The 21,062-nt window shown below is 40.8% G+C and overlaps 1 protein-coding gene across 5 annotated transcripts in view; it reads right to left on the bottom strand.

Annotated features, from left to right (window-relative positions):
- Window positions 1-21,062, bottom strand: part of bcas3 (BCAS3 microtubule associated cell migration factor) — a 167,777-nt gene that overhangs the window by 88,307 nt on the left and 58,408 nt on the right. For all 5 annotated transcript variants that reach the window (XM_041236517.1, XM_041236513.1, XM_041236514.1 and 2 more), the window contains 6 exons: window positions 20,837-20,961; window positions 20,449-20,614; window positions 20,116-20,216; window positions 16,035-16,135; window positions 13,033-13,229; window positions 12,154-12,251 (listed from right to left, as the gene is read on the bottom strand). In XM_041236517.1, coding sequence (XP_041092451.1) covers window positions 12,154-12,251; window positions 13,033-13,229; window positions 16,035-16,135; window positions 20,116-20,216; window positions 20,449-20,614; window positions 20,837-20,961 — 788 coding nt within the window. The remainder of the gene's footprint in view (window positions 1-12,153; window positions 12,252-13,032; window positions 13,230-16,034; window positions 16,136-20,115; window positions 20,217-20,448; window positions 20,615-20,836; window positions 20,962-21,062) is intronic.

Here is a 21,062-nt window from a genome sequence, read left to right as displayed (position 1 = left end):
AATACCTTTTAAAAAGCTGGGTGGAAGGTGTAAGGAAGGTTGGTGTGCAATTAAATACATCAAAGACTTTGAACAGCGTGAGCACGAACCTTCTCCAGAGTCCCTCGTCAGTCAAGAGCGGACTTCAATACTTTCAACACTGCGGATGTTTCAAGTGCAGATATCAGCAACCTCTCAATCCTTCCGAGCCCCTCATTATGCACAAATATCATGGTGAGCCACCAAGCTGGCCAGCATTCCCACTACAAACAGCAATCAAACAAACCCAGGATCCATGACTGAGGAAGAGAGGACTTTATTGTGTGTTTATACCATTAAATATCCAGCTTCAATAAGTGTAGGGATCAGGGCTACTCTGAAAACTATGCTGCTCTGCTTTGTCTTTTATTAATCATTTTGGTTTTTATTGAAGCTGGAATGGGTGTCTGTGTTGTGTTTCTTTTCCCTCCTCTCTAAACTAAATGATCCTTTAATTTCCTTTCTTATTTGTAAGCCCTCAGATGGCTGCCGCTCCAAAGCTATGAGGCCTTCATTGCATGTAAAGTTCACAGCTTCTCTCCCGATCTGCTGATCTTCTATCATAACACCACTTGCAGAAGCGTTTCCTGTCTGGGTCTGCCTTGCGTGAGTTACTCCTTGGCTGGATAAGCCGCCAGACTGAATTCCCTTTCGTGGAAAGAAGCAACTCAATGCGAACCCCCCTCTCTCCCTCTCCCCTCACCCCAGCCACCCGGGGCCTGACATCCGGAACTGACTTAGGAAGTATCTTAATGGTTACCAAACTTTTGGGAACTGCCTCAGCTTTGCTGGGCTAAACATGTGTTTAAAGCAGACAACATCAGCAATCACCACTTGACCTCTTGACAGAGCAAGGGTTGCATACTTTTTTTTCCCCCCCTTCTGGAGAAAGAAAACTTTTACCAGATAATATAATCAAGTAAAAGCACAAGCATGTCGTGGAGGGACAGCAAACATGCCTGTTTCCAGATGTTTGACAAGACGCTACAGAAACATTGCAGAAAAGGGGTCAATAGGTTCCACTGGGGATTTTGCTGTGTTCCATGGTAAAAAAAAAAAAAAAGAAATAAAAAAAAAAAGAAATAAATAAAAAAACTAAACACACACACACAAACACACACACTGACATTGACATACACGCATCTCATAAGAGGGGCTGTGATTTTATGCAGCTGTCAAATTATTTAAAGAGGATAAAAGGAAGATAAAAAAAGTACCTCCTGCCTGCCCCCTACCAAGGCTGAATGCATGAATGAGTGGTTCTACAAAGCAAAGTGTAAGCATTCTTGGAAATTCCCACGACTTTGTATAACTGTTACTATCTCAACATATCTCTCCAGAGTCGCCGCGTGTGATTGTGACCCCAGTACTCCCAGCTCCTGGGACCAGTATTAACTGGTCAATCACAAGTCTGAGAATTCTTCGTTTCACCCAGAACAAGTTAAAACAGCAATGTTTGTTTTGGAGCCCATCCATGACTTCCAACACTCAAGCACAGGATATTCAGAAACTCTGAGCGTTAAGAAGAACAAATGTGTTGAAAAAGAGTCAACTACAAAGATGCAGCATCACCCCATTGAACAGCAACAAGACCTACAAATAATATTAATAATAATAATAATAATAATAATAATAATAATAATCCCACGAGAAGCCATTGCACTCAAAACGAGAACCATCTCAGCAACTGAAGCAGCTGAAACACAGACCTGCGCTTAGCCTGATTGTACCCCGCCGTACTCAAGCATCTCGTTTCTGTTTTCATACATATACTGTATTTCAGCTGGAGGATCTTTTCCAAGCAGCTTGATGATTCATTGGTTGCCAGGAAGTCACAATCTGATGCTTGTCTAATAACCTGAGTCTCGTCAACTTCATGTTACATTCTTGCTGTTTAAAGATCAACAAAGCAGCTTACCTTGAATATCAGAGACAACACGATCCTATAGTATTTATATTGAGATGCATTTCAAATCAGAGAGGTATCAGAGTTATGTTTCGTTAAATAAATAAACCTGCTTACATATCCAGTAAAAAATATATTAGCTCAAAGAGCCAGCTGCCCAACGTTTTGATATGTTGTGCATATCTTCCTCAAGGGAGCCTGTGTTTGAATCAAAGCATTGGAGGTATTTATAGGTGTTTGACGTCATGACAACTACTTATTATTGTTTATATTCAAATCCATGATTTATTCTTACATGATGTAACGGTGTTCTATAGATTGTGACATACAAAAAAAAAAAAACACACTTAAAAAAGCAGGAGCACTAATAAAAAATCAAAACCATGTTCTGAACAAATATCCCTGCAAGACACTACAGAGAAGCAGTTAAGACTGCAGGTTCAAATGTAACTCACTAATGTCAAAATTCCCAAGCTGAAAGTATGCAGTGTATAGCAGTGTAAGGAAGTGTTAGCGAAGGGTTATAACGTGACTCGATTGGCGTGTACAGTACAGCACTGTAATCGCATTGCCTAATCAAAGGCATGTACAGTACATCACAATGCCACAAGAGCTCTGATACAAACAACACGAGCCCTGGCAGTAAGAAAGGGGTTAATGAAAAAAGAATTACATTCTGTGCGTGTTAAAGGTTAGAAGAATAATCATTCATTTGAAAAAACACTACATAAACATTTTTCCGGATGCAATTTTCAGTCCAAGGATACATTTCCCAGTAGAAATCAGCAGCTAAAAAGGAAATCATTTAGTCTCCATAAGTGCCAAATTGTATCCTGATTTTCCTGGTCTGGCTTCATTTTCAAAACTAGTGGTAAGAGTCCTGCAATCTTTCACCCAGTGACTATGTAAACACATCTTAAAGAAAGACATAATCCTTGTGTGGGCTTCCTTACTATGGATTATGAAAAACGTTTAAAGAAAAGAAATTAAAAATCCACTGATCTGGATGCCTGAAACAAAGAAGAGCATCATTTATTAAAAAAAACAAACAAACAAAAAGTAAAAACCAGTAGGTGCCGATACTGCAGTAAGAGCTCTGTGAAATCTGCAGCGGCACGAGCAACTCCTTTTCAAAAGTTGTGAAAAGCTGCACGTGGTTCTCATTTTTCCTTTTGGTTTTTAATTGACATTAAATGCTTCCTGGTTCATTACAGTTTAAATATCAAAGCATCTTTCGCCGGGTCGGTTTGTTCATCCCTTCTTACAAAAAAGCAACACTGCATAAATTTCGTAACTGATCCCTTCATTAAAAAGCAATTGGCACATGCAAAACAAACCAACAAGAAGTTATTTATTTACTCCAGTTTGCGTTAATCAGGACATTGGTCTCGGAGGCTAAAAGGGGGGGGGGGGGGGTATGTATGGACGCATGGATGCATGCAGGTGTGTATGGATGCATGGATGCATGCAGGTGTGTATGGATGCATGGATGCATGCAGGTGTGTATGGATGCATGGATGCATGCAGGTGTGTATGGATGCATGGATGCATGCAGGTGTGTATGGACGCATGGGTGCATGCAGGTGTGTATGGATGCATGGATGCATGCAGGTGTGTATGGATGCATGTATGTATGTATAAGTCATCATGTATCAAACAGACATCCTTCTAATGTTTTTCAGTTAGATTTTGCAACCCTGCAGGGCACTGGGACTCAATTGGGTAACACTAATAATAATACATACTTATATACACACGGTGTAAGAAAATCTCTATTAATGGTGTAAATGTTCATTTATTATTTCAAATCCCACACATCATCGTAGCTCCATGAGCTGTGCAGCACATGTTGTTTCCACTGGGGGCCCAGAGGATTAGCTTTGACGCCCCACAGGAACCTCACATGATAAAATGCTGCTAAATACTGTAATGCAGCCAGAAGTCCTTCGTTGCTCATATGCTTTGCTGTTGTGGGGACAATAAGATCGCTGGCAGTACTCTAGTATTTTTAATATGGGAATTAAGACAATAAACACTTCCCCTGTAACGGCTTCTATCTGCATTTAAAGGGCTGCTGAAAGCCACTGTCCCAGGCTGCTTCATAAGAGCTAGTAGAAGCCATCATGTGCTGGTCTCACCCTGTCCATTAGTGTCATTACAAATTTATACAAAAGGGTTAGCAGCCCAGAGTCAGTTAAAAAGAGCAGCTTGGGTATTTGAGGATGAAGCGCAATCATGTTAAAAAGAATGAGATAATAACTAGATGGGATTAGAGGGCATTTAGCATTTTATCTGTAAAGTATATGCACACAGGTGTAACTATATCTTAAGACACAGTAAACAATAAAAGACTCTGCACAAGGTTTGGCTCTGCGTCTGCATGCAAACCGCCGAAGCAACACAAATTAACCTTTTTCCACAATCTGCAAAACCAATGTGAGCATTGAGATGGCACTGCATAGCTTTCTTACAAGAACAGCCTGGAAGCAGAACTAGCATGATTATGTGCAGCTATTCACAGCATTATAAAGTCTTTTAAAAGCTTTTTCCCTTTTTTCTGCCCTGTGCCACTTATATAGCAGATTACATTCTGCTGACCAGCAAGCCTAGAATCCCTTGCATGCTGGGAATGGACTGGGGCATTGGGGGAGAAGCAAGGCCTGCTGGGAATAGACTGGGGCAATGGGGTGCAGCAAGGCCTGCTGGGAATGAACTGGGGCATTGGGGGAGAAGCAAGGCCTGCTGGGAATGGACTGGGGCATTGGGGGAGAAGCAAGGCCTGCTGAGAATGGACTGGGGCATTGGGGGAGAAGCAAGGCCTGCTGGGAATGTCCTTGGAGGACACAGCGCTTGTTATCTCTGCAATTGTACAATCGGGGTGCTGCACTCCTCTTCTCTCTCCTCTCTAACCTCGAGCACCCTGCTCCTCATTTTGGAGTCCAATTAGGGGGCAAGTTGTAGTCTGAGGGCTTGAGAGTGAAATGTGTGGAAATGCCAGCCTTTGCTGGCAGTAAAACACAGTACTACCTTCAGTATCAGATAAGTGCCTTTTTATTTAATTAGACACATTTGTTTATATAATGCTGCTAAATAACTATATTTCTGCAGTTAATTTACACGCCTTTGTTAGCAGTGAAAATGTCGTATAACTCTAGGCTCAGAGAAAGGTCTAAAAAAGACAACACTTTTTACAACGCTCCATTCTATAAATGGATTTTTGCATCTGTCCTCATGAACAAAGACAGCACAATGAAAATGTACACACTTTATAATGTTAATATGTAACTTTATATTGTTAATATGTAACTTTCTCTACGCCTCAGAATGAAGCTTTAACTGGCTTTGCATTCATGCACGAGTGGATGTACATTGGTTTAATTACAAGCACGGACATGAAGGCTAAAATGAACATTACAAACATCGTTCCTGAACAGGTCCTGGCAGTATGTGTGCTGCACCGGTAATTACAATCAGAAGTAAAGCGCTTAAATATAATTCAACGAGCAAACGGGCATCAGCACTAGAAATGCATTCTCATAAGAATGTGTTCGGATCCAAGCCTTAAATCAACAAATCATCAGTCTTTCAGCATTCCCGCTGAAGATGTGCATCCTGTCTGTTTATTATAAACACATTTCCCTGCTGTGCTTATTGTGGGTAATATATACAACGATTTCAAAGAACCGGAGTGCTTGGCTATCAGCCCTTTCGCCTAAGGAAATCTAAATCTGTTTGAATCAATTTAAACAACAGGCATCATAAAAATGAGGGAAATCCAAGCACAGCCCCTGTTTAAATGGAGGCAAAAAACTGCTGAATACAAATGAATGCACGGATCATATTTGAACTCAAAAGAACAGTTGTCAAAGCTGGTTAAGGTATAAATTATCATGACATGATCTGGGAAAAGTTAAATTTTGGGTGATTTTCACATCTGGTCCTACATTCTTGTATGGATGTTTCTATATTATTATAATATATATATATATATATATATATATATATATATATATATATATATATATATATATATATATATATATATATATATATATATATATATATATATATATATATATATATAATGTATGCATGCTTAGAGAATGTGACATCTGCATCCTGTGAAGATGGCAGCAGTGCTCATGTAATTTAGCTGTTTGTAGAACTTTGCACACTGTACTATACAGATCAGTGAAGCTGCACATGAAATGCTGTGACCTACTCACCCGAACTAATGAGTCACAGTGCAAAGAAAGCTGACGTTTTAAATATAAAATATAAAAACACATAACACTGTTGAAATAATTTATTTCAGAACAGTAGCATGTTGCCTGACTAGAAGAGGATGCTTCTTCCTTGTACTGCATTAATTTGTGGCACCAGCTTATAAATAACAGCACTGCAGAGCAAGATAGCGAAGCAGCTCTCACAACTACAAGCAAAACTGAATGGCATTCTTGGCTGACATTTTTTTGCGTTCCTTCTGCGATTTAAAACACACTTCTCTAAACACAACCATTATTTCAAAGTGAAGAAAGAAATAAGAGTTTGCCCTGTTCCTCCCCACTCCTCACCTCACTATTGTCGCCTGGATCTGTTACCAGGAAGCCATATTCATTAGGGTTAATCTGCCTGACAAATGAATAAACAAAGGATTTCTCTGTCGCCAAACTAGCCAGGTGAGCACATATCATCTTCCAACACAAAAATTCATCTCCACAAATACGGCACAGGAAATTACCTGCTGCCAATCCCACACTGGGGAACATGTGGGAAAGCAGCTTAAAAAAAAGAATACATACATTATATATCTCTCCAGCAACTATATATATATATATATATACACACACACACACACACACACACACACACACACACACACACACACACACACTTTAAGTTCTGTTGAACTGCTAATTCTGGGCCCATGTTTTCAGAATGTTTGTCAGGCTTCTCTATAATTAACTATCACTATTTTATTTTTTAGAAATAAAACCTAGTTTAGTTTAAATGTGCTGTGTTGTGGGCGATTTGTATTTTGTAATATGCTGTGAATAAGGTTTGCTTTGGGGATTTCTAAAATCTCGGGTGCAATCCTTTGCTCTGGAGAAAAGAGACAGTCCCCAACAAAAACGTACAGAAAATGACAAACGAGCTGTGAAAAGCTAAAGCAAAGTGTTCAAACACCATGTATTACTTTTCACACAACACAGGTACTGCATGCCCAGGTGTGTTATCTGAAAGTAAGTTTTTTACATAAAAACTACACATATTCTAACCTTCGAAGAGAAGCCATTCTATCAAACTACATTAATGCTAAGATGCAGAGTAAAAACTGAACAGCTAGATAACTACAGAGCACATAATATGTAGGAATGAATTATCTGCATCCATTTTTCACAAACTGAAGGAGCCAGCCAGGAACACTCTGAAACAACTGCAGTAAGTTAAGCCCATGTCACACAATTCATTTTTTACAGCCCTGTCACCACATCACTCCAAGCGGTTTAATGACTTTATAAAGTGCCTTACATTGAGAGCTTCCTTGCAGGTGTAAAAAAATCCCATTGCAGCAAATCAATCTGTATATTATGAAATGAATGCATGCGGGGAGTTTAGCACCCAGAAGGCAGGATAATGGTCTTCTACATCACCAACGTGTCACCCGCCATCAGCCTCAAAAACTGAGTCCAGAGACAGCTGTGCATATGTTGCTCTGCACATAACCTCATTCCTGGCAAGACTGAACTTTCATTTAAAATCGACACCCCACTTTGAGAGCTCAGGAAGCAACCAGTGAGAACTGCTTGTGCTCTATACACTGCACACATGTTAGCATGGCTATTGAATTGAACAGCTCTTCAGATTTTCAGCATAGCCTTGTTAATTTTGCAGCTTGCACACTGTACAGACTCGCAGCCTGTTCCAGAAATCAAACTTGTTGCATGACTGGCCAGCAGGGTTCATGACTCTTCAGCGCGGCAAAGAATTTATTCCAGCATGTTCAGGGTCACTTCCTTTTGCATTCCTCTGCATTTTTCTTGTTCCTTTGGTCCGTGTTTAAAGGTAATGATTTAAATCTCAGTGGTAGATGTTACCCTCAAAAAGTAAATTCAAATACAAAATATATTATAGCTCAGAATCTAGACATATTGCAAAACTTAGGAAAATAAACAAACACCAAAAAACACACACACACACACACACACACACACACACACACAGAGTATCTAAAACAGATACAGATGCTATTTGGAATTTTAAAAACTAGTCTTTCATTCAAATGAAGAAAACACAGTGTTATTAATCACATGCTGTCTCTGAGCAGTCACCTATTAGCTGTGAAAACGTAGGTACCTGGTCTCCCATGCTCTCAAACCCTCCTGCACGACACAGTCCACTGGGCTGAACCGCTAACTGTCACAAATTAATTACTCACAAAGTGAGAAAACTGTCCCACAAGACAAGTGAGAGGGCATCAGCTTCAAACCCTTTGGAAAAGGGATTCACCCCACTGCTCTGGAACTGCTGGTGCTGCTGCTTCATTACAACAAGACCCCTGTGATTCCCTTAAAGCACTGACATGCTAAAATAATAATGCAGTGACTTTCAAAAACAGCTCTTTCAAGAGTGCTTGTCCTTGTTTCCTCTGCTGTGCCACGTGTATCAAATCCCTGCTTTTCCTTGTTTCCTCTGCTGTGTCATGTGTATCAAACCCCTGCTTTTCCTTGTTTCCTCTGCTGTGCCATGTGTATCAAACCTCTGCTTGTCCTTGTTTCCTCTGCTGTGCCATGTGTATCAAACCCCTGCTTGTCCTTGTTTCCTCTGCTGTTCCACACCCCTGCTTGTCCTTGTTTCCTCTGCTGTGCCATGTGTATCAAACCCATGCTTGTCCTTGTTTCCTCTGCTGTGTATTTATTACGGGAGTCAGTGTTTGGGCATCAAGAAGCATAGCACACATGCATGCAATCACACCCATCAAAGGGCTCGGGAGGTATGAGGGCAATCAGGGGAATTTAATCTTAATCACATTCTACACTGACCTGTACTTCGGCAGCATGCCCAAGGTCAGTGCCATAACCAAGCCTAACAGGCTGTCTTTCTGCCAGCATGTCTCAATCAGCTGCTTGGAAAGGAACAAGGGACAGGCAGACACCAAACACATTGAGTAACATCATCACCATCATTACACTCGGAGCGCTTCAAGCAACTTCTTACAGCAATCTGTCTGTCTGAGAACATTGTGAACACACACTGGAGGCAGGTGATGCCATTGTAACAAGAAACAAAACAAAATGCATCCTCCATAATGGCAGGGTTCAATCTGAGAGCTGGATGGGTATGAAACACTAGGACATCCTTTATTTGAATGCTATTGTAATAGCCAGCATGTTTTAAATGGTCTATTGTAGCTCCACCAGAGAACACAGAATGTCACCGGCCGACATCCTGACAACTCAATAGCAAGAGATCTGAGGTTATAAATAAATAGTGGAAACAATACGCAGACTGAAGCTGACCCCTGTGCTACTGCACATGCACTGGAGTCAGTGTGGAGATCACACCCTGAACTGAGACTCACTGCCTGCTTCCCAGGATCACAGGAGCCGACCACAAAGAGTGCGACAATAACCGCTTTCTCTGAAATCCCTTCAAAATGCAAGACAAGCAATCAATTGAGTCTCTTCCCTATAAAACTGTAGATTGTGCCGAACACATGTTCGTGTAACTGTTAGGGTTATTATTATGAAAACGTTGGAAATTTGGAAGCCTTTATCCTGAGATTTCAGAACTGCATTTGTTTTAGGTCTGGGATTTTCAGGTGGCTTATGCAGTAAAACCTTTCAAATTAAAGAAAGAAAAAAAAAGCCCTAAAGGTCACCAGGAGAATTGAGAGTAAACTTTGGACAGAAGCTTTTTAACTGCTTTTGTGAACAGGTGGGGTCATCCCCCGGGAGTAAAGCTGCCCAATATTAGTTTTATAAACTCCTTGTGACTATTGTAAATGATATGAAGAGAGCAAGCCCCTCCTCAGACTCCTCCTTGGTCTGAATGTGACCACTATCTCCAGCAACAAATTGCCTTTATCCTCTGCAGATAATTACAGGCTTGAGGTGAAGGGCTCCAGCCCAGATCAATGACCTCTCTCTGTAGCGAGGACCCTGCAGCACTGTCCGGCTCCACTCAGGCACGGAGATGCCAGGCTTCACACGGTGCCCGCAGTGCCAGTAACAGGAAACCAAGAGCCATTCATGCCTGTCAGTCATAGTCTGAAGCAAAGCTATTTGACTGGGAATAGTGTGCTGCTTGTGGCTTTACCTGCCTGCGTTCACACACCCTCCTACACCCAAGTCTTTATCTCATCTTACTCACTGCTTACTTTGTAAGGGAGCTGAAAGATGGAATTTAAAAGTGCAAAAGGAGGCATCTGTTTAAATATTGGCGTTTTTAAAACAATGGTATGTATATGTATTAATATTTATAGAATTTATCAAGTATACTTAAGAGAACACAAAAGATTCCACGGGAAAAAAAAAGAATACAAAAGCATAATCCTACACGATTTCCCTCATGGTGCTGGTTGAGAGTTTTAAGAAATCATTTAATACCCAAAACAAAGCAGTACCTCTCGTGCATTCACCCACTAAGATCCAAAGCAGGGATTCGTTTTGTTCAATAGAAAGTTTCCAAAGAACAAATGACGGGGTGTTTTTAGCGAGTCACAACAAAACAAACCATCAAAGGAATTTCTGTTTCTGTTTCTTTATCAGACTAAAAGAGACTAAGCATTTCTTTTTTTAACAGACCCTATCTGGCCTTCGTGTTCAGACATTGATAATAATATTGATAATGTACGTTGCAAGCTGCACTGAACTGCAAAACTGTCAGAAATCCAATGCAACTGCGTATGTTTCAGATTCATTGGAAAGTGTGCGTCACAGAACCCTGAGCTTTCAATTCTATTATTTGCTGAATGTATTTATTTTAAACTGTGACCTACCGTGAAAATAATAAAAAGACCTCCAGACAGACACAGCAATAATTATGAACGCCTCATCTGCAGTCTTGTGACGGAGTATCTCCTAATACAGCTGGTGCTTATAGGAAACAAGCTGTAAAACATATTGCAAGATCAACTGTTACAACCCTTAGGATCCATGCACTTGCACTCTTTTGAAGGTGAGACAAAGCGATATATTCTGATAAGACAAGGCGCCACACCGGGTATAACTCTGAGCAACAAGCAATCAGAGCCAGATAAGCATCACCTCATAAAAACTACCACCGGCTCCACGACTGCTGCTGCTGCTGCCCCATCCCAGGAATCACTTCCCGGTTCAAGATGGGTAATAACTATTTATGGCCTGGTTTAAAACAAACACAACAAGCCCTTTCGAATGAGCTTGCTTTCAAACCACAGCCTCGGCTACTTAAAACCTGTCTGAGCAACATCATCGGATTAGTCAGGGCTTCTCACTCACTGTGCCACTGTTAGTGTAAATGCAATCAGACACTCCAGTGATGCTCAGATGCATGCTGCCTACAACACAGACACAAGTCTGGTGAAAAAAAAACTAAAGAGATGAAACAAACAAACGTTCACAGACAAAACGGCTCATAGCAGAGCAGCTGCTGTTCAAGCAGCCTCTGTCATTGTTCAAATTAGATTGAAAAGCATGCAGAAATATTATCTGGAACGCATCATTCTCAAAGTGACTTCCAGCTGATGACTTCAGTTTATTATGACACAATACAGAAAACAATATTTTGATGTGAAGGAGACCACTGTGTGATATACACCAGATTTATGAAAAAAAAACACAACGCGTTTCACTAGATATTTGATTGGATTACCCAAACATAACTGCAGTCGACCAACAAGCAACACAGGTTATCAAAATCCCTTTAACACGAGATTAATTTAGCCTGGGACAGAGATCACCAATCAGAAGTCTGTTTATCTAATCCTAACAAGATGATCATCGTAATTCCTGTGTTTTTGCAGAGCAAAAACTTGCATTTTAGCCTGCTTACAGTAACTTGTGAATAAAATATAAAGGTTTAATTTAAAATGAAGTGTAGGAGAAATATTTGCATGTGTTGAAATGCTTTGGAATCCACCCCTCAGTAAAATATAACATTAGTTGTCCCGTTGTCTCATGAATGCGAGTCAACAAACATACATGAATAATCGACCAATAAGAAATACGGGTGGCTTTTGTTCCTACCTGATCCGGCATCGATCATGGGGGACTGCCCTCTGGGATCTGCGACGATCCTTGAGGAGACGGGCATACTGACCGGCTCCGAGCGGACAGGCTGGATCCTTTAAAATCAGGCAAGACATCCAATCAAACATCTTACAAAAAACATACTGAAATAACAGACAGGCTGAGCCCCCCTGTACCTCGCAAACAAAATATACAATCAACAGCCCTTATAATGGACCATCCAATAGAATATACAATCAACAGCCCTTATAATGGACCATCCAATAGAATATACAATCAACAGCCCTTATAATGGACCATCCAATAGAATATACAATCAACACCCCTTATAATGGACCACCCAATAGAATATACAATCAACAGCCCTTATAATGGACCACCCAATAGAATATACAATCAACAGCCCTTATAATGGACCATCCAATAGAATACACAATCAACACCCCTTATAATGGACCATCCAATAGTTTATAGACAAGGGGTCCTTTTTTAATGGACGGTATATACAGCTACTGGCCTCAATGAACCATTTAATTCCAGTTTTTTGTTTGAAACAATTCTTTAATTATATGCATTGCTTTCCAGTTTACATATGAGCTAAAACTAAACAGCCTCTCATTTTTTGTACAGCCTGTTGTCATTTTTTAAGCATATTAGGCAACAAAGAAACTAAATGTGTTTCAGTATACTGTATGCATACATGTAGGGCCAGACTGGAATCGCCTTTAGTGCCTTGCCATCCTATAACAGTGAAACACTGACAGTGAGTGAAACACACCTCTCATGGGATCCTATGGGTTGTTTTCATTCAGCCTGTCAGTGCGTTTGCATGCCAATGACAGGAGGATCTCAATATTCTGCTTGGGGCTTCCTTACCGGAGACTGTGCAGGTCCAGGTCATCGGTGTCGAAGTCCAGCAGTGGTTGCTGGGTGTCGCTGGGTCCCTGAGACTGCAGCACAGAGGAGCTGGAGGAAATCACTGTGGTCTGGCCAGACGGGTGAATCGTCTTGAACTGAAACTGCGGGCCCATCCACAGGCGTCTATGTGGTCCAGTATGGGTCACGATTTCAACCTGAAACAATGCAATCCCTGCAGTTACAACACTGCCACATTCTCTATGTCATGCTATAGAACAGCACTATACAATACAATGGTCAAGACTCATTAAGCATTTAGTGTATAAGGAACAAGACAAATGAATACTGAGTAAGAACTAGCAAGAGACAACTAACGGAGAAGTTATACTGTAGTTGCGTGTTCAAGAGCCACTAGTAAAATGTATTTTTTTTTTTTTTTTTTTAAGAAAAATGACAAAGTTTGCACTGGAGAGAATGCTTAGTGAATATGGCTCCAGCTCCAAATACACAGCAAGTCTGTAATTATTTGTCCAAAAATTAAGCAACTGCAACTGCAAGATTGTCATCAATCTGCAAAGCCTCCTGCATTAACCACACCAGATTGTATAATGACAGTGCACAACAGTTTGAGGTTTTAAAGGGACCAGTGTAGCGCAGAATTAGAAACAGACCTTTTGTGATGCAGGGGGGCACACTGGGGATATAGTAAATAGTTGTTCCAAGTATAAAAGTTTGAACAAAGTTTGCATTAGATTTTTTAAATTTGGTCCAGACCGGTCTGGACCAACATACTTGCAAACCCATTGAAACTACATGCAAACATGAAGGCCTTTCAGCAGTTTCTCTTCTTTCACATTACATTTTTGCGGTCTCATTGATTTGCAATCATTTTCACTCTTTGTATTCGCTGCATGTTTCCAGAACACCACCTGCTTTTCCACTCACTTTGCCACGATTCACTTCACCTGTGACTCTCTGTCTGCTGCGGCCGATGCTTCCTTCCTGTGCGGCTCTGCTGGACGGGTCCCTCGCTGCTCTGTCCGTCTGTGTTTCTCCCGGTCCAGCTCCCGTCTGACCCAGGTGTCCAGCTCCCTGGCTCTACATTGTCATGGGAGTGGAGACCAGTCTGTGATGTGCTGCCCTGCTGCCCATGCTGCTGTCCTTGACTGGCCACCTTCTGGTGTTTCTGTGCTGCGGTCCTCGTCTGGCCTTCCTCTGATGATCCTGTGCTGCCCATGCTCTGGTGTTCCTGTGCTGCCCTTCCTCTGTTGTTCCTGTGCTGCCCTTCCTCTGTTGTTCCTGTGCTGCCCATGCTGGTGTTTGTGTGCTTTCCTTCCTCTGATGTTCCTGTGCTGTCCTTCCTCTGGTGTTCCTCACCTGGCCCTCCTCTTGTGTTCCTGTGCTGGCCTGCCGAGTGTGGACCTGCTGAGTTATCCAGCTGGAGAGGGGCATGCTGGGAGTTGGCCACTCTGTTCTAGGGTCGGTCTTGCGTGTTGATGATGCCTGCTCTCATTGCGGTTGTCTCGGGTCAATTGTTTTCCAGCCTCCCTGCTATCGGTGCAGATGTACAGCCTACCAGTTCCTTCTCTCTACGGGCATTTTGCAGGACGGTTCCAGGGCTCAGTTTCAATTTTATTGCAATATACATTTCATATTTTAATTTTAACTTTAGGTTTGTATGCAATGTAATGCACCTTGGGTTGACTTCGATCATGAAAGATGCTGTAGAAATATAATGTCTTCTGTGTTGCACATAATTCCAATGCATGGTGCAATATACAATTCTATACTTAAGCATAACTGAATAGAATTAGTTAAAAGTAACTGAGTTTAATGGTGTAACCCACAATGCACTAAATTGCAACCAACAAAACCAATTGCAAAAATAAAATTACTTCAATAAAAAGGCATTTCAAAACAACTTGGGAGAGACACCCTCAGACTAATTCCTTCTCAAATAAACAGAACTGTATATAAATCTTGCAACAAATCTTACATGACACATTGTAAAAAAAAAAATAATAAAATATGCAAACTGCCTTAATTTCAGGCAATAATTTTTGAAGTGAACTATTAAAACCAGAAACCGGAACCACAGCTTATGAGTTTGAATATTGAGTTGTATGACGCATCCTCCTCACAGCTGTCCAAATTAGGCCACAGAAAAGGATTGCTGTGTTTTTTCCAGTTAACACCATCAGTGTTGCAGAGCCCAGAGATAAACAGATGCTGCTACAGTTTTTACTCAGATTGTGGCCAGATGTTTCTCCAGCCCCTCCTGTTGTAGTGAGCAATGACATACTGCACCCACTTCACACTGACAGCATTCATTACCCACAGAGCCAGCGCAAGGACCAACATGAAGGACTCTCCTTTTTAACACTGGCCTTTTACTGTCAATACTAGATATATGTGTTTATACTTGCAACTCGTTGGGTTGCTGTTAATATTATATATATGTTTTATATGCCATTGTAATGACGGGCGCTTACGCTCTCTGAGCTTTTACTGCTTTATTCAGTTTGCTTTCTACTTTCCAGTTATGACCTGCTTGTTTTTACCCCTATACATGAATGTGTTTTAGTTTTTTTTTTGAAGATCAATAAATTAATTGTATTACAGAAAGACAAGTATGGGCTGGCAACATGCTGAAGATACAAGATCCAACCCTCTAACAGTCCGCCCCCTGAACCCCAACCCTGTGGGTGAAGTGTGTTAGAATGCACCAAAACAAAAGGATTAACCTTTTCCATCCCATGTGTGTAGAACACTACTCCCCCTGCTGTGCCACCATAACTACTGCAGCGCTACATTCTTCTGCTCCATTGTACTGTAGAGTAGAATACAGTATATTGCATGGTACTGTACTGTATTGTAATGCACATTATATTGCATGGTAGTGTATGTATATTGCATGGTCCTGGACTGGTGTATTGCAGTGTACAGTATGTTGCACAGTAGTGTATTGCAGTGTACAGTATGTTGCACAGTACACTGCTATATTGTATAAACCACCACACCTGAGAAAGCCACTCCTCGTCTTCCTGTCCGCTGTGCTCAGACGCCAGGCTGTTGTAGGACTCGTGTCGGGTGATTGGTCCAGGGCTTCCAGGGGGCACCACTGTTGGCAAACACAAACCCCCAATACCCAGATTAACAGAGTTTAAACCAAGCGCACACATAAAGGCAGCTCCAAGGACAGATGCAGCACTGGCAGGCTTGAATAAGCAGGCGTTAAAAACAAAGTCTAATGTGCAGAATGAGTACATTTCCACGCACACCTCGGGGCTATGACATGTTTTTGTTAAACGTGTTTAATATGGGACGTGGAAACGTCAGGTTTTCATCAGGTTCTGGGGCCGAGTATTGCTGTAGCGCAGTCTGTGCAGGCTCTAACCGGGTATATAACCTCACCTGAATTACACAAGGCTGCCATACTTGACAAACAGCACTTCACATGGCCCAGTAAATGGTCGAGTCATTCACTTACATGCCTTGTAAAAAATACTAAACTTGTGCTGTGTTTTCTACAAATGCACAAAGTGCTACCTAACATAGTTACAGTATAGTGATGCCATAATTGACATGAGGAAAATGTTAGTGCCCAGATACTTTGATTGCTCATGTGTTCTCTAATAGGAAAGAACAAAGCCTGCCTGTGTTACTTATTAAACCCAATCAAGGCTCCTCCGTGCTCCCTGACCCTGGGGTGCAATAGCTGTTCACTAATTAATTATTGAAGTTTTCTAACAGTCAGTCACTCTGCAGATCAGGTTTCACTTTGCTTTCATTAGCCATTCGACAGGAATGGTCACAAGCACTATATGATTATCTAGCGGACATCTCTTTGCTCCAGGGACAATTCTCCATCCAGGCCAATGCCTGCTACAGAAGGCATCTCTGTTTACAATGAAGATTTGAGCTGCAATCTACAAACTAGTAAGGGAGCCCAAGATGCTTCTGAAGAGGTGTATGGGATTGCAATGAGCAGCAGCAAAAATGAACAACTGATTTGTTCATTAAAAAAGCAATAACAACAGTGACTGTAGAGATTACTATGGACAATATTTAAAATCACAAAACTGTAGGAGTCTCCATCTTTTCTAGATAAGCAGTTAAATTAAATTTAGCAGGTTTCACCTACAACACTCAACCCTGTTTTTTGTGCAAATTACAGTAGATAAATACATTCATACAAACTCAAAACTGCAGCAGAAAAAAGGTACTGAATTTTCCAGTGGGATAACAGCTCTTATTAATTATTGCTATTTGCAGATGTGTCTGTGACAAAATATATTGCGTATGTGATTGTCTATATATATATATATATATATATATATATATATATATATATATATATATATATATATATATATATATATATATATATACATATATAGACACACATATACACACACACACACACACACACACACACACACGGACAAGCAGATGGTGTTTTGGTCAAATTCAAAACTAGCTGTTAATATAACAAGAGGATATAAGTCTGCTTTTATATTATAAATCCCAGATCTAGCATGCACCTTTACACAGTGAATCTGCCTGTGCAGATGCATCACAGCAGCTCTTGAAACCTCTTTATAAAGGGCCTACACAGGTATCAGTAGCAGGTACCATACCTTGACCACAAAGCAGCCCAGGTATTCACTGACTGACCCAGGGATCAAAGTTCACTTCTCATCAAGGATAATGAGAGCTCAGGAAAGCTGCTGGTGGCAGCTAAAGAAAGGGTCTATATAGAGCTCCCTGTGGTTTGGTCAGTGGGGCTTTCTTTCCCACTTACACACTTAATGGAGCCAAACAATTGACAAAGGCTATAGAGAGGAGTGGTCATCCAGGCTCCAGTGCTCTAACTCTGACAGACTGATTCCAATAGTGACCCTGAAGTGGCGCCACAACTCCTCCTGCTCGGAGCATGGCAGACTGCTGCTCTCCCACTGACCGAATGAGCCTCTTCTTTATTCCAGCAGTGAGCTGTATCGACAGGGCTGATAGCACATCATCAGGCAGCAAGCCCCAGTGGATCATTGTAACCTATTAGTAAGGGTAAGAGTCTGAGCACAGACTGGCTTCAAGACTTAAAGTCTCTGTTACAAAAGAAGTAAGGTATGTAGTGTTTGCATAGTGTCTGAACAGCGAACGGAAAGCTCTGCAGAAGTAAAGCAAAATAAAAGGAATGCTGGAAAAACCCAATGTGGTGTTTATTACTGTGCAATGATGTAATGAATGATAAAGTTGACAAATGTCACATCTAAATGAAACCAAACCAGAACTGTGGACAAAACCCCTAATCAAGGCACCAGCGCCGCTGAATATAAAAAATACCAAAGCTCCCATTACCTAAGCATCATAAAATAGAGCCCAACATATGGTTTGAATACTAAAACTGCTCATAAACATATCATTTAAAAATTCACCAGCTCTACCGATTCAAAAAAAAAAAAAAACTTGCACAGAAGTCTATGTATAAAATGTTTGTTTCTACTGCATTTAGACTTTGACATCTATTTTGCTAATAACCTGTTACCCATTTAGTATGAATAACCAGCTTTAAAATGCATTATTATAAAATAAAAAAAAACCTGAAACAACAGATGTTGTGAAGATTGGATTTCTTAACAGGAAGTTCCCACAATGGACTTGTACGAGGAATCTGATGTGCACGACACACACCAGGGTAACCCTAAATACTCTACTATTCAAACTGGAGCGTGTGTGTGTGGGTCTCAATTATATATATATATATATATATATATATATATATATATATATATATATATATATATATGCATATCCAATGCAGCCCACACTGTGCCAATGAGAGATCCTCCTGCCTCTTAAAAATGGAAAATGTATTTACTTCTTTTTATTTTTTTCATGGAGGCATCATCTCTGCATTGCACGGCTTTTCAGTAGGATACTCAACAGCTCTTGGGATGTGCAATAAATAAATAAATAAATAAATAAACAAACAAACAAACAAACAAACAAACACACAGATGGACAGGTGGAGACAGCGACCATGAAATGGCGCCACTGTTGCATTTACCACAAGCCAGAAACACTCCAGCTCCTTTGACCCATGCGGCCACATTGTGTATCTTTAATCAGTCCAATGCAGTGCTAACATATTCCCTGTCAATCGCTCCCCGTTTCCCAAAACTGTGCTCCATACACAGGAGATTTATAAGCACAGTTCTGCATCTTTCTTTCCTTTCCATATCTGACAGATTCATTTGTGCATATCTGCATCCTTCTTGCCTTGCAGTATTTGACAAATTAAATCTATGCCACCAATGTAGGGAAATGCTGTTTCACTCGCTCCAATTGGACTTAAATGTTAAATATGGAATTCTCCTGATTCAGTGGCTCCCTTTAACATATTTGCTATGTGCACATAGTAGCATTGTGTCCTCATTTATGTCATGCTTGTATGTGTCTGACACACACAGAGACCGATATAGTAACTAATTCTGGAAAATATCAGTCCCGCTGTGACTGAAGCTTATGGAATTTAGTGGAAAAGAAGAAATGAACAACTTGCCTGCAGGATCCAAGGGGCTAATTACTGATTTAAGCTTATTATTATCATCAGGCCAATGTAAGAATGCTTACTTCTACAACAGACACTGCATATCTGGTCATCCAGAAGAACGCTCCCCTCAAATTACCTTCTCCGGCTAAGCAGACGCCAAGCAACAGCATTCGTCCTATTTGGGCTTTTTATTGGATTATATTAAGTTAAAGCTTTTCTAATTCGTTTCATCTGAATGTTAAGTTAATTCAATACAGTACTCCACATCCAGAGGAGCTATAGGGTAAAGCTTTTCAATGCCTCCTTTCAAGGTGCCAGTAACAGAACAAAAGTTGTGAAATTTGGTGAACACTGGCTCAAAAGAAATCTTCACTCACGTTCAAGGGAAAACAGAAGATACTTCACTAACATGGTATTTCACAGCATGTGGCACCAATACTCTGTTAAACACAAACTCCCTGGAGAATAAACCCTATAAAATCAGCAGGATATCCATTGAGGCAATCTTTGTGTGTAATGTAAAGATGCTGGAGTCGCACACTTACAGCCAGACTGTAGGTACTGATAGTACTGCACAGCGTCTGAAGCCAGGAGCAATGGGTGGTTTGTGTTAAACGGTGGTTGAAGTTCATTCCATTGTGGTGTTCTTCTCAAAACAAACAGAGAAATCAATTTAGTTCAAAATACTATTTATTGAGTATGTAATGCTATTACAAGGGAATACGCTCCCCTCGTTTATTTCACTTTTACTTGCTGTCTTTTAAAAAGTTTTACTTTACATTAATATATGTAAACACGTCAATTCAACAGATTGGTTTTAAAAGCATAATTAATTAGAATTATAAAAATAATAGTTAAGCCCATTACTACAATACCACCTGCCGAGTGTCCAGCTGGCTCGAGGACAGGTGACGAGCTCCAGAGGCGTGTCATCACTGATCTTCTGCGCGGTGCTGACTGGGCGGGGCTCCAACACATGTTCCACCAGGTTACCGTAGCAACTGAGAATATAGAGGGAGTCCACCACAGACTGCCTGGACTGATCTGAGAGGGAAGGAAGGCAGACACGCTGACTGACTTGCTGCTGACGAGTGACTCTGGATGTTATTTGCATGGGTATTCAGTACATTTAACTGTGTCTTTTAATTCAGAGTAACTGAATTTAACTGCCCCTTGAAAAGAAAGGGGCTGGTCCAGCCTCTATTACTATTATTACATGCTCCAGGTGTAAAGTTCTCCTCCACAGAGCTGGGATCATTCACAAACCTTTCTCTTGCTTCATGTTTGGGTTAGTTATGAACCAGGACCTCGAGGATGCAAAGACGGCAGCGACACAGAACTCCCCTCCGGTCGATTTGCTGGGTGAAATCTGCGGGGCTGGTTTGGCTTTGCTTTGAAAGAAAAAGAAATACAAAATGCAAAAGTTTTTACCACCATGTTTTACCAGAATCTGCCAAATGAAAGTATTTATTGTGGATCCTTTCCTTTTAAT

This window comes from Polyodon spathula, chromosome 41 (genome assembly GCF_017654505.1).
Source record: "Polyodon spathula isolate WHYD16114869_AA chromosome 41, ASM1765450v1, whole genome shotgun sequence".
NCBI lineage: Eukaryota > Metazoa > Chordata > Actinopteri > Acipenseriformes > Polyodontidae > Polyodon > Polyodon spathula.
The sequence above is the reverse complement of the archived record's forward strand: the minus strand, read 5'-3'. Positions and strand labels throughout refer to the sequence as shown.